This window comes from Pseudophryne corroboree, chromosome 5 (assembly GCF_028390025.1).
Source record: "Pseudophryne corroboree isolate aPseCor3 chromosome 5, aPseCor3.hap2, whole genome shotgun sequence".
In the NCBI taxonomy this organism is placed as follows: Eukaryota; Metazoa; Chordata; class Amphibia; order Anura; family Myobatrachidae; genus Pseudophryne; species Pseudophryne corroboree.
This window is the reverse complement of record NC_086448.1, coordinates 593,475,193-593,489,378: the sequence shown is the minus strand read 5'-3', so window position 1 is coordinate 593,489,378 and position 14,186 is coordinate 593,475,193. Positions and strand designations below refer to the sequence as shown.

Genomic DNA, 14,186 nt, shown 5'->3' with positions numbered 1-14,186 from the left:
TGAAATCCACAAATTGACCGATATAACACTATGTGTATAATCTAATGCATGGAAATCATTTGAGTGCTTTAGCAAATTGATCAGAAAATGGGCAATTTTGTTTTCAATTTAAAAATATACATAATGGAAACTTAAAAGGATAAATCATGATGTACACACATAACAGGAATTTAGTTAATGTTGCTTTCCTTATACAGTATATAGATACGTAGTGCTTCACTCATTTTATTGGTTAAATCTGTACTTTACAGTCTTCTTTATATTGCACCTACATTTGAAATCATAAAGCAATTTAAATGTGAAAATGATATTAGGAAAAAAGGTTGTTCTTTGCAATAGCAAGTGAATATATATATATATATATATATATATATATATACAGTATATATATATATACAGTATATATATACATACAGTATATATATATATATATATATATATATATATATATTACAGTCACTAGGCTTAAATGTGCTATTTACTGATTTCAAATATGTTTTTGTTTTTTTATGATTGAAAAATATTTCAATTTACAAATAGCCCTTTATACAGTATTGTCAACAGCTGTAGCTTAAGAGTGTACTATGTCACCTGTGAGATATACATGAGGTGAAAGCATATTGATCTCAAACAAACAAGACTGAATAAAAGGTAAGACATTTAATGGCGGTGTAACTATTTAGGAAACAATGAAATTAAGGACCCTTAAAACACAGCAAGCTAATTATAGTATAACAATGTCTTAAAAGGGGTTGGGGCTGGGAGACCATCATTTGGGATCCCAGAGGTCAGCAAACTGACCCCGGGATCCCAGCAGCAAAATGCTGGTGAGGGAGGGGCAAGCCCAATGAAGCCCCTTGTGGGCTCACTGCTTTCGCCACAAAGCGGGCTTGGTGGCTCGCTGCACTCACTACAGGTTCTATTCTCACTCTATGGGTGTTGTGGACAGCCACGAGTGGGAATAGAGGCTGCGGGTCAGCATTCAAACTGCCGGAATTCTGAGCGCTGGGGATTCCGGTGTCGCCATGGTGATGTGACCGCGTCCCTTTAAAATACATGCTCATGTATTGTGGGCCATGATTTGACTATATCATTTTGACAGTTATGGATTTGGAATCATTATACACCATTTTATCAACATTCCTCATTTTAAATTGGTTTTTGCAACCAAAGAGTTTCTGCACCACTTTCTTATGTACAGTATATCTTACTGCATTCCTATTAATAAACACATATTTCTCATTTATCCAAAATAAATATTTATAACAAATAATAGTGTTGGACATTATTTTGCTTTACGGAGAGCAATTTTATGTATGCCAGAAGAAGTGAGATTTCATTTCATGGAATGCTTCAATGTTTGGAAGTTAAGGGAAGTAGTTTTATATAAGGCTATGGATAACACAAAATGGATACTCAAAATGAAAATTGGTAATTGGAGCAAATAACAAGAGGAGAGAGATCAGATTGGGAAAGTTTCTGAGACAAAATAAAAATTCATGTTGGTGCAGTTTTGTTAGTGGCTTTATGTGTTTGCAGTGTATTTTACATGTAGATTCAGTACAATACAGACAAATAATTGAGAGAGTGACACAGCATCAGTAAAAAATATTTTGCAAGGAAAATTAGTTTAGCTGCAGCATTCAAAACTAATAATAATAATAATAATTATTATTATTATTTAATTTATATAGTGCTTTTTTTCCAAATAGGACTCGAGGCTCTTAACAGAAAATATGAACATAATGCAATACAGAAACTGTGAACATTGTAAAGAGGTTTAGCTTTGCATTAAATACAGAGACTATGAGGATAATACAATGGGTATTGCCACCATTTTGGCCATCAGTTGCAGGGCATGGTCAGCCTACCCACCAGTGATCCTGTTGAGTCAGCCATTTTAGGCACACTACATAGGATTTGGTTGGTCAAAATGTACAATGCCTGGAACTGATGACACACCATGGGATGCAAAAACATACAAACATCAGGATCCTTGAAAGTTAATCAGAACCCTGATTAAATTGTTGGAGTGAAAGCATGGTTAGTAACAGACCAGTAATAGACCAGTTACAAATGATTTTAGGAGACTGTCATCATCCAATTATTATAACCATATTATGCTATAAGTCTGGTGTGCTCTCAAATAGAGCAACAGTTAACTGCTTATACTACTATTACCACAGAATATCAGACACTACATCTTTTAATTCTGAAAATACAATAAAGAAAATAGCATCCATTGTAATGCAATTATGAGCTTGCAGGTAAAAGACAAATGGCTACATGCTTGTCAAGTAGAGATGTGATATGATCAAAATGTTTGAAGAAGAAGATGAATTCTCTATACTATTCTCATAAAGCTAATTATTTTGTACATGACAGCTTCACTTATTGCTTATTGAATGGTTTTAATGCTTGTGACAATCAAAGTCAGTTTGATAGTCATAATGCAGTGTCTTACTAAAATTAACTATAGAAACAGAATAATTATTTGCCCCACAGCAAAGCTAACTAATCTTGCTCATGCATAAAATTCTACAAATTACATAATATTTGCATCTATTTTAACATTAAAGGCAATTGTCTCTTTCTGTATCATATAGGGATTCTGCTTCTTTCATAAATATTATGTATGGGTGTGGATAGTTAAACAGTTATGCCTGAGGCACTTGGCATATCAAAACTAAAATAGCTAGGCAGAAACTGCACCATCTAATTTATACAACACATGTACATACAATTCCTGGCCTCTCCATCCTACTCACTCCTGGCCAGATTAATATGTAATAATATATCACATGCCCAAAAATCATCTGACACATCTTAAGGTAAGCAAATTATAATTTACCTTAAAACTAAAAAATAAAATCAGAACCGCCATACCAGCCCTCTAGCAGTAGTTGAGTTTGGCATTCGTATGGAGCATATTACAAAACATAACACCTAATACCCCATACATTTACTAGCATGTGAACAGCCTGGGTAGCACACTATGAATCCACTTCTGTTTCTTCTGCACTATTATCTCACTACGTATATATAATAACTCTGGCTGGTTGCCTCCAACCACTCAACTCCTTTAACAATATCCTACTGTAGTTGTATCTGTGTCCTATCAATACCCCATCCATTGTATGGATACAATAGTCACTGGTCATCGATAGCATAACATTAAATTAAACCTTCAATTGTGCTTCTGTAGTGAACAGGGATTACCAACTGCAAGGTTTTTACGTACCACACTACTAAGTTTTTTTTTTTATTTAAAATTTGCAATCATTATACATTTGTCAAAACAGTTATAGAAAAAATATCTGAAAATATATAAATATTGTAACAATAGATCTTTAATGAATACACAACAAAGATAAGGAACATTCTTTATTTTAACCAATAGTGTTGTCTTTATATGTACATTTTTGTATCCATATTTTCTGCATTCCTTCTTGTGATTTTTAATCATACCTTTTGACCATTGTACAGTTGGTAAAAAAATGAAACTAAACTCTTAATAAAACTATGCATATACAGTGATCTGAACTGCAGTGAACTCCATGCAATATATACAGATGTAGCTATGTATTGGCACAAGTTCACTTGAAAAGGTATAGTAGTGGATAACATTAAGTAAAAAAAATACTGATCCACAGAAACACTGACAAACATTGATATAATCTTCCAAATCATGGTTAATTTATTAGTATGGTGTAACCAACACTCAGAATATCAGACTGATGCTCATCTATAAATGTAAACATACAGAAATGTTGCTACTGAAATAAAGCTATGGCATATGTGGCCAGCAACTGACTGATGGAGGACATAATCTGGGTAAATAAAGATTTATTATCTGTAAGTCACCTGAATATCTCACACACTTTTTGATTATTGTGCTGTACAGTATATGCAATACTGCAAAAGTGGTCAACTGAAAGTGTCAGTGTCCTAATATCCCGAGGCCACCTGTGAGGATACCAGAGATATAGATATAGGAAGTGTTTGCTTATTTATAAGCTATACCTGCAAATACCTGGCTATGTGACTGTATAGTGGTACAATTGAGTCCATACAGCATGCTGCTTACATTCTACTGTCAATTTCAGATTAATATTTGCTACTCATAGCCACTGTCACTTTAATCTAATATTCTGTTGTAACTAGTGTATAAGAGATAAAACACTGAGGCTCTTCCCATACACCTTCCTTTAGCAGCTACTGTAATCAAATGCAAGAAAAGCAACTCAACCCATTTGTCTTTTGTCTCATTGACTATGTACTGTAGTATAATAGACCCTTTGCTAAGTTTCACACATTATACTCATGGCCATCAAGGGAGGTAGGTGTTGCTTATTTGAACATTCTACAGTAAGAACACAAAAACAAATCTACCTACTGTGTAAAGAATGATGGTAAAATAATAAATAATTATTATTGGTAAAATATTATTATTATTATTATTATTATTATTATTATTATTATTATTATGTTGTAAGGTACCAAAGTATTTTACTGTGGCAACACAGGGCATACATGAAACAGGGACATTTAATATATACAAATTAAATACACAAATCATTAGGGAAATAAATCACTTACAATATCTGAAAGACGGGACTGATGAGAAAAGAGGAGGGAGTCTGACCTACAGGGGTGATCAGTAAAGTTGAAAGAGTGCAACTTTGGGCTGATTCTGAGTTGGGAGAAAAGAACAAAAAGCAAGTAATTTTGCACCTGAACAAGCCATGTGCTGTAGTAATACAAAGGGTGCAAATATCATTTTTGCATGCGTGATAAATACTGACTGTTTTCGCATGTCATGACAAATGCTGGGCAGCTTAATTTTTATACTGCAATTGAAATGTGAGTTTGGACATGCCCCACTTAAATCTAAACCTCTTTACACATTTTAAATCTCCCCATCTGCACTACAACATGGTTTTTTCATGGTGCAAAATTACTTGCATTTTTTTTTGCTTCCATCTCAAAATCAGCCCCATTGTGAGTAACATATCCAGGAGTAGTAAGCACTAAGAGCCTGATTCAGGTGGGGTTGGATTTAGCATCTCTGCTGCTACCGTGCAGCAGTAGGAGTCTGGTATAAGTTGATGCCTCTTGCATGCATGTGTGATCAAGTGCTGTGTCCGAGGATGCAGCATTGGATCCCTTGTGGCACCATCAGCTGGCTGAGTGATCCATGAGGTCATGCAAGCCAAACTGACAGCTGCTTCCAAGTGGCCATGAAGTCTCCATCAGAAGACAGAGACCCTGGCATTGGCACTGCCACAAAACAAAGGTGACACACGTCTATTTTGTGAAACAGATCCGTCGCAGCTCCATTTTTGCCCCCAAATGTCTACAGACTGTCAATCACTTGACATCTGCAGCTTTAGTGTATCTGATAACACAGGATCCATACTGCACATGCACAGTACCGATCCAGCACATGTGCAAATTTCCAAACATCAGTACTTTGCACCCTATGTGCCCCTTGTGGCAGGACAGAATCAGCTCATAAGTGCTTCTTAATTGGTAGCTTTTAGAGAGGAATTACATATTTAAAGGCTTTAGGGAGTTTAATAGGGCAAGAGGCAGCGTGCTGTGTATAAAGATGAGATTAAAATATATGAATAGGTGGCATTGTTGAGGTCTGTGTGGGTGAAGGTAAGTCATTTGAATTTGATTATGGAGGGCACTGGAAGCCAGTGCAGGGATGTAGTTACATACTGACCCTTTTCAGCTTTATCAATAATTCCTTGCCCATTGCACATTACTTAGAGGCAGGTAAACATCTTAGGAAAATACTGCTATACTTCTTCTTGTACATACTGTATGGAGATTACCTACTGTACCTCTGGTTTATTTACATATTGAAGCAACTGATGGGGATTTCTGTAGTTGATTGTAGGGATCACTTAGTTCTCAAGGGTCTTTTGGACCCATTGACAACTAAATATTACTCCAGATCTATGGAATAAGTAGCTCTCCAGCTGCTGTGGAACTACAATGTTGGAACTTGTAGTTTTAAAGTAAAAGATGAGCCACAAACATTAATTTCCATGTGTACTAATGGCATCAGACATTTGTATGTATAAGAGGTGACAAATATTACACTGTTAGGGTATTTCTTGGGCATATGTAGTTAAGAACTTAGAGCACACAAACATCATAACCCAAAATAAAATAAAAGTCACTCAAAAAACTAGCATTGAGCACCTTAAATGCATTTGTCACTCTAAATAAATGAAAATGATTACTTGAAATTACTTGATATTGCATTTTGAACAATATAAACAATCTGAACAATAAAAAAAACACTAATCCTTTTAACGGGCCCAATCATGAGCTAGCTCCCTGGAACATTAAACCAAACGCTGACAGAATATATATATATATATATATATATATATATATATATACCTCATATGAAAAATAAACTGCATGGTGCATAGTCTGTTAGTGTCATGTCCGTTTATATAGGTACTGTATTTACGTTACACTTTTATTTGTATGTTTGAGCACCTTGAAGAAAATGTACTGTGATACATTGAAAATATTTTGATTAGGTAATTGATATTATACTTATACCGTGGGTTGGCCATAAACATATTGTCAATAAAATAATTACCAACAGTTTGTAGTATATTAGGTAAAAAGACTACCAATTATCACACCAAAATTCTCTCAGTGTAACTATATAATACCTTCTTGTAAAGGGTTTAAAATATTCAAATTTAAACAAATTAAAAGTGATCTTTATGATCGCTGTTTCATTTTTCACTGGTAACATTGTTAAAAATTTTATGGAAATTTACAAATTAACATGTAATTGACAACTTGGCAACATTTCTGATTGAACTTTAAAAGAGTGCATATAAATAGCAACATAAAAAAACATTTAATAAATAATAACATAGCCATACTGATTCCCGTAACTTATTTGTGAATTTAATTTGCAAAAGTTGATGTTGATGTTAGGACAAAGATAACAAGGTTAGGTTCAGCTTTTAGAAAACTTTAGCAGCTGTGTTATTGATTGGATCACAATCTAATTGCCATGAATTGTGTCATTTCAGGACTCATTAAACTGGAAGCTTTGAGAAGAGAATTTTAAAACCAAGATCTTTCCGAGAAATAAGTGAACAAAAAGATGTGCTTTAAGAGTAAACCCAATACACTTTAAATGTATTAGATATTTGTTTATAGTTTCATTACTTCATTGTGTGGTTGTATAGCTATACGGGCATCTAAATGTCTCAGCCTCCTGTTTATAGTACATTCATTAATGAAATGTAAGCATTCTCTAAAACTGTGATTGAAGTAGAGCAAACATTTACTTGTTATAAAATATTCTTTTGTATAAAAATACATCATTTTAGTTAAAAAGTATTGAAGCCAAATTCCATTTTTCATAAAATGATCAATTATCATAAAATATAACAAGATATTCTTGTGTTGGATTAATATGGTTAAAAAGTAAAGTATACTAAAATGCAAAATATCAATTAAATCATTAAATTCATATGTTGCAATTTTAGATTGTAGGACTATGTAATAATCACAATTCATAATATTAATTTAAATACAATTTATAAAACATTTTTCTTACAAAGATTTTGCATTCTACAGTATTTTAGTTGTCTTCTCTAATGGATTAGCAATGTGGTGAAATTATATTTTTAAATGTGATTTTTTTAAATAAAATCTCATACACCCCCAAGAGCTCATGTTTTCATGTTTCTTGGACCAGATTCAGGTTGGGTCATGAAATTTAAGAATTGTAATCCAGCCGATTATCAAATGACTGCGGATGCTCAGCATTTGCATTGTGCATACGCACACACGATTAGCAATAATATCTGAAAATGCATTGTGCTTCAACCAATCACATATGGATTGACAGGAAGCCAGAGTTTAGGGGTGGAAACATGGTGTTTTGTGGGTGTGTTTGTAAATATACAGGCATGGCAAGGCATTTTTTGGGTGGGACTCTGACATCAGCAGTGACCAGTTCCAGCCTCTTGCGTATGCCAAATTGTGGACGACCTTGGAAAAACTTTTTGATGTTTCAGTATTTGCATGTGGTTATGTGATCACATCACACATTGTGATGCACTTGCAATTTCTGCAATGGGCGTTATTTCGAGGTGGCAACTATTTGATTGCAGCAACTGATTTTTAGCAAGATTTGCGATCCAAACTGAATAGGGTACTTTGTTTGTAAAATTACGAAGTGTCATCTGCATGTGGAATTTTCAACTGCTTTTTTAAAAGTATACACATTTTGCCACAATATTATTTGCAAATGGGGTTTGCTTGAATTTATTTACAGAAAGCAGAGTTAAAAAAAATAATGTATTTCCTTTACAACTTCTGTCTCACATAAAGGGCCTAATCCAGAGTTGATCACAGCAGCAAATTTGTTAGCAGTTGGGCTAAACCATGGGGGTAATTCAGAGTTGATCGCAGCAGCAAATTTGTTAGCAGTTGGGCAAAACCATGTGCACTGCAGGGGGGGGGGCAGATATAACATTTGCAGAGAGAGTTAGATTTGGGTGGGTTATTATGTTTCTGTGTAGAGTGAATACTGGCTGCTTTATTTTTACACTGCAATTTAGATTTCAGTTTGAATACACCCCACCCAAATCTAACTCTCTCTGCACATGTTACATCTGTCCCCCCTACAGTCCACATGGTTTTGCCCAACTGCTAACAAATTTGCTGCTGCGATCAACTCAGAATTAGGCCCCTGGTTTTGCCCAACTGCTAACACATTTGCTGCTGCGTTCAACTCTGAATTAGGCCCCATGTGTACTGCAGGGGGGCAGGTTAAACATGTGCAGAGAGAGTTAGAGTTGAGTGGGGTGTGTTCAAACTGAAATCTGAATTGCAGAGTAAAAATAAAGCATCCAGTATTTACCCTGCACAGAAACAAAATAACCCACCCAAATCTAACTCTCTCTGGAAATTTTATATCTGCCACACCTGCAGTGCACATGGGGAGTCATTCCGAGTTGATCACTAGCTGCCGTTGTTTGCAGCGCAGCGATCAGGCTAAAAAACTGCATTTCTGTGCATGCATATGCACCTCAATGCGCAGGCGCGACGTACGGGTACAAAGGCATTTGTTGCTTTGCACAGGTTCTAGCGAAGTTTTCAGTTGCACTGACGGCCGCAAGAAGATTGACAGGAAGGGGGTGTTTCTGGGTGTCAACTGACCATTTTCAGGGAGTGTTTGCAAAAACGCAGGCATGTCTGAAAAAACGCAGGCGTGGCTGTGCGTTCGCTGGGTGGGTGTATGACGTCAAATCAGGACACGAATAGGCTGAAGTGATTACAAGTGCTGAGTAGGTTCAGAGCTACTTAGAAAGTGCACAAACGGTTTTTGCAGAGCTCGGCTGCACATGCGTTCGCACTTCTGCTAAGCTAAAATACACTTCCCAGTGGGGGACGTCATAGCGTTTGCACGGCTGCTAAACCTAGCTAACGAGCGATCAACTCGGAATGACCCCCAAAATTCTAAAAAAATACTAAAAATATCTTTATGCTGTATGTGTACAAAACAGAGAGTTAAATGCCCTAACTAATCCCTAAATGGACCCATTTTAAAAGTACTCAGAGCGATCAACTCGGAATGACCCCCAAAATTCTAAAAAAATACTAAAAATGTCTTTATGCTGTATGTGTACAAAACAGACAGTTAATTGCCCTAACTAATCCCTAAATGGACCCATTTTAAAAGTACTCAGTGGAGAAAATTATCTTTGTTTTTTCACAGTAATAACTGTCATGTCATAATTGTTTAGAGACAGTCCTGTCTATTTCTGAGCCCTGCCCAGCAGATCCTAACCTGAAACTGCAATACCACCTCTGTTCTTGAAAGGCCTTCATATAACCACCAGCCAAAAAAAGTCATTGCTTAATGACTTAACATATAGCCAGGCCACAAGTACAGTATCACGGTTACCTATGCCTGAGATTTGGCTGGGGTATGTGACTGGAGAAGAAAACAGAATAGCAGTCAGACATTTGCATACTTAATAAGGGATGCATTTGATATGCCAGCTGTTGGGATCCCAGCACTCAGCATACTGGCGCCAGAATCCCGACAGCCGGCATACCGACAACTACTCTCCCTCTTGGGGGGCCATGACCCCCATGGAGGGAGAATAACTAGCATGACATGCATAGCGCACCACCGTGCCCTCAGCGTGGTGAGTGCAGCGTGACGAGTGCAGCATGGAGAGTGCAGTGAGTCTGCAAGGAGCTCTTATGCACTTGCCCTGCTGCCGGCATGCCAGTGGTCAGGATCTTGGCACCGGTGTGCTGGGTGCCGGAATCCCAAGAGCCAGCATACCATAGTAGACCCCTTAATAAAAGCAGCTTCTTAACAGAGTTTTTCCGATGATTTGCAGCGAAGCACATTTCTTGATGTACATTTATCAAAAACTATGATAAAAAGCTTCAAAATCATTATGCAAGACCTTCATGTCCACTTGTTTCCATTTTGTATATTTAAAAAAAACAAAATATGCTAACCTGCCCAACTTTCTGCAGACTGACTTAGTGTTCAAATAAAAAAGCAGTGCAGTGTTAAGAGCCCCACAGGCATAGAAGCACTACATTATCGACAATATTTGTATGTTTGGTCAAATTTAAAAATGAATATGGTATATATTACCTGTCCTGCTCTTGCTTTTTCACAGACATATGTATCGTATTCATTTTGAAGTTGAGGAGCATTATCATTTACATCAATAACTCGAATATGCACTTGCACATATGATACATGGGCATCATTTTCTGAACAACAAATGGAAATTTTATGAAAAAAATTACATAAAATGTTTAAAAGTACAATTTGATACAATATTGATTATAAACCACTTAACTGAGGATTTTTCTCTTCAAAACAGTTTATAACATTGTTTTTTAAATGTTGCATGTGATCTGACCATGCCAGCTAAGTGGTTAAATATACTATTACTGTATACTTTTATTTGTGAAAGATAGGTTTCAGTTATCTGACTTCATTACTACCTACCCACTTTTATTTCAGGGTATCTACATCATCAACCCTTCTGGCACTAATGCCTCTAAACCTCACACTAATTTCTTCCAGTGGTCATTTCCAGTAGACATCATTCCCAACTCACTGCAATCCCTGCACCATCTCCAGCTTCTTCTCCCTTCTAATTTTCATTGAACCCTCTGCTGCTTTCAGTACTTTAGGCTACACTCTTCTCCTTGATGCACTTCACTCCATAGGCTTTCACAGTGGTTTCCTCCTGTCTTTCTAAATGATCATTTAGGGTTTCTGCTACTTGCAATTCCTCCATCTATTGAGATTCCTCAAGGCTCTATTTTTATCCCTCTGCTTTTCTGTCTTTACTCCAATTCCTTTGGTAAATTAACCTACATCCTTGTCCTCCACCAACATCAAAATGCAGAGATACAGCAATCTACCTCTCTTCTCCTGACTTTTCTTCTTCTCTTAAAATCCTGTCTCCACTGGCCTCTTGGCCATCTCCATGTACATGTGCAATCCCTTTCAATACACAGCTCATCATCTTCACCCTTTTCAAGTCCCTACTGTTCCTCACAATTGATAATATGCCTGTCTCCACTGTTTCCAAAGTCCATTGTTACTTAAGTTACAGTGGGGAATTTATTAGTGGGGTTCAGTACCCAACCAATCCCTCCTCCCATAGTGGGAATAATTGTTTTTGAGTGTGTCTGTGTGTGTGTGTGTGTGTGTGTGTGTGTGTGTGTGTGTGTGTGAGAGAGAGAGAGAGAGAGAGTGAGTGCATGTGTGTGTTGGTGTGTCAGTGTGAAAAACATATAACCCTGAATCTTGCACTTGCCTGTGAAACCTTTATCATTTTCTTATACAGTAACTCAACTTATTGGTAAGTTCAAATATAATTGCTACTTCCTCATCCATCCTCTTCACCTAAATTGGGTGTCCATTTTTTTCCATAATTCAATTTAACTTCTGATCCTCATCTTAAAAGCCCTCACCAAATTCTCCCATTAATACATCTCTAACCTCACCACATGATACACTCAAAACTTGTCATCTTTGATCTCCCTCTCACTCTTGCATATGTCTAATTTCCTCTTTGATAAACATATTTCACTCTGACATCTAAGACTTCTGCTGTGCTACTCTGCCAGACGTTCCCACGACTCTGTAAGCTTTTATCCACTGAAAGCTTACCTTTACTCTATAGTATATGTGAATGCACCTGACATCACTCCCTCTGCATGTCGTACCAGCTAAAGTCCTATGTCCTTGGCCACTAGTTCTTTTCATCTCCACAATTCTCTCTATGACTAGACTGTCAGCTATCATGAGTAGGGCTATGGTTACTGCTCTTTTTTTGTGCAAATGTATTTTGTAAAATTTGGAAGTTTAATCCTCTGGTACTACAGAGTTTTGTGGCACCTATATATGAACAGTGATGATGATCATGATGAGAGATAATGTAGATATATAGAATAAAAATAAAGTGAAGAACATCATCATAATAATAATAGTATTATAATATAATAATATATTCATATATCAAAAACATCACTTACTTGCCTCTGTTGCTGTTACTGTTATATTATGCCAAGAATCAGACTCTCTATCCAGGTGTTTGGCTGTGATAATTGAGCCATTGTTTGAATGAATTTCAAATGATCTGGAATACTTTTTTTGAAGAATTCCATACCTAATGTAATTAAATTATTCCATTATTATATTCAGGAATAGCTTATGTAATTCAGAGTAAAATATTACACTATATGATCATAAATTGCCTATTTGTGTATTGTCATTAACAATAATGCATACGGTTACCATGAGCTTATTAACTTTAACCCAGGACTACATTTAGAGGAACTGAATCCCTCTTACTGTATATTTGTGCATGGTATGGTATTTTCCATTATATTTTTTTAGAAGTAATAAATTACTTTTATGATCATATAACATCTCAACCTCACTTAAATTATATCTCCAAAATTGTTTATGTTAAAAGAATGTGTTTAACTATTAAACAACAGATTTATCTTTATATAGACATTTCTAATATTCTCAAATCCAAACAATGTAAATGTTTTTATATAGTAAATTAATTCTACAAGTCTAGAAGGCTTGCAATCTAGTAATCTTTCTTACATTTATATTTTCTATATCTAATTTAACCTAAGCTATTCAAATGATTTTTGATGCACAATAATGAAAAACACCAGTGATGGGATGGATCTTCTAGGATTCCCTATAGATTGTAAGTTTGCAAGTAGGGCCCTCTTACTTCTCTGTGTGTCTATCATTACCAAGTTTTGGATTACCAATATAATATGTATAATATGTACATATAATATGTTTTGTTCCACATGAATAAATGTAAAAAAATAAATTATTAATAATAATAATAATAATAATAATAATAATAATAATAATAATAATCCTGTGGACTAAACCCTTTCATCACATTCTCAAATGTATTAAGCCTTAATAAGTGATAAACTGGAGACAGATAAAGAGTGATAAATGACAAGCCAACCAGCTCTTAACTGTCATTTTTCAAAAACAGCTTGGTTGGCTAGAGCTTGAGCACTCTTTTGCCATTTCCACTTTATCACTTTTTAAGTATTAATACATTTGGGCCATTATCTAAAGTTCCACATTGCTGTTATTTGTATTCTAATTTCCAGCTATTTTACCCACATATAACTGACAAAAAAGGCAGAACTATTCTACTGCTGGTGATATATTACTTTCAGCACACTAAACCAGAAGCCAGGCCTATGAATTTATGGGTCCAGATGCAGTTGCAGAAAATGTAATAGTCGCAGTATACCAATAAAACTAAATTTTTTCTGTGATTTGTCATTTTAACAAAGTATTTTTTATGCAAGCAATAGGAGAAACCACTTATATGTAAATGCACAAAAGTTTTACAATAAACAATGGATTATGACATTAAAATTTGCTGTTAATGCAGGAACATTTGATACAGTATATGTAAACATAAAGTAAAATACAAAATAAAAAATGCTATGTTATTTCCAGAAACTTGGCATATCTTCTATTCCATAATATCGTCATACACATGAACAAGATCACCTTATGTTTTATTATGGTTACTATGAAAAATACCACTAATCAGTTAAGCAATTTGTAAGTTATAATG

At 35.4% G+C, this 14,186-nt stretch overlaps 1 protein-coding gene across 3 annotated transcripts in view; it reads right to left on the bottom strand.

The window, feature by feature from the left end:
- Positions 1 to 14,186, bottom strand: part of LOC134928092 (cadherin-19-like) — a 213,782-nt gene that overhangs the window by 25,696 nt on the left and 173,900 nt on the right. For all 3 annotated transcript variants that reach the window (XM_063923397.1, XM_063923398.1, XM_063923396.1), the window contains 2 exons: positions 12,586 to 12,719; positions 10,682 to 10,803 (listed from right to left, as the gene is read on the bottom strand). In XM_063923397.1, the coding sequence (XP_063779467.1) occupies positions 10,682 to 10,803; positions 12,586 to 12,719 (256 nt within the window). The remainder of the gene's footprint in view (positions 1 to 10,681; positions 10,804 to 12,585; positions 12,720 to 14,186) is intronic.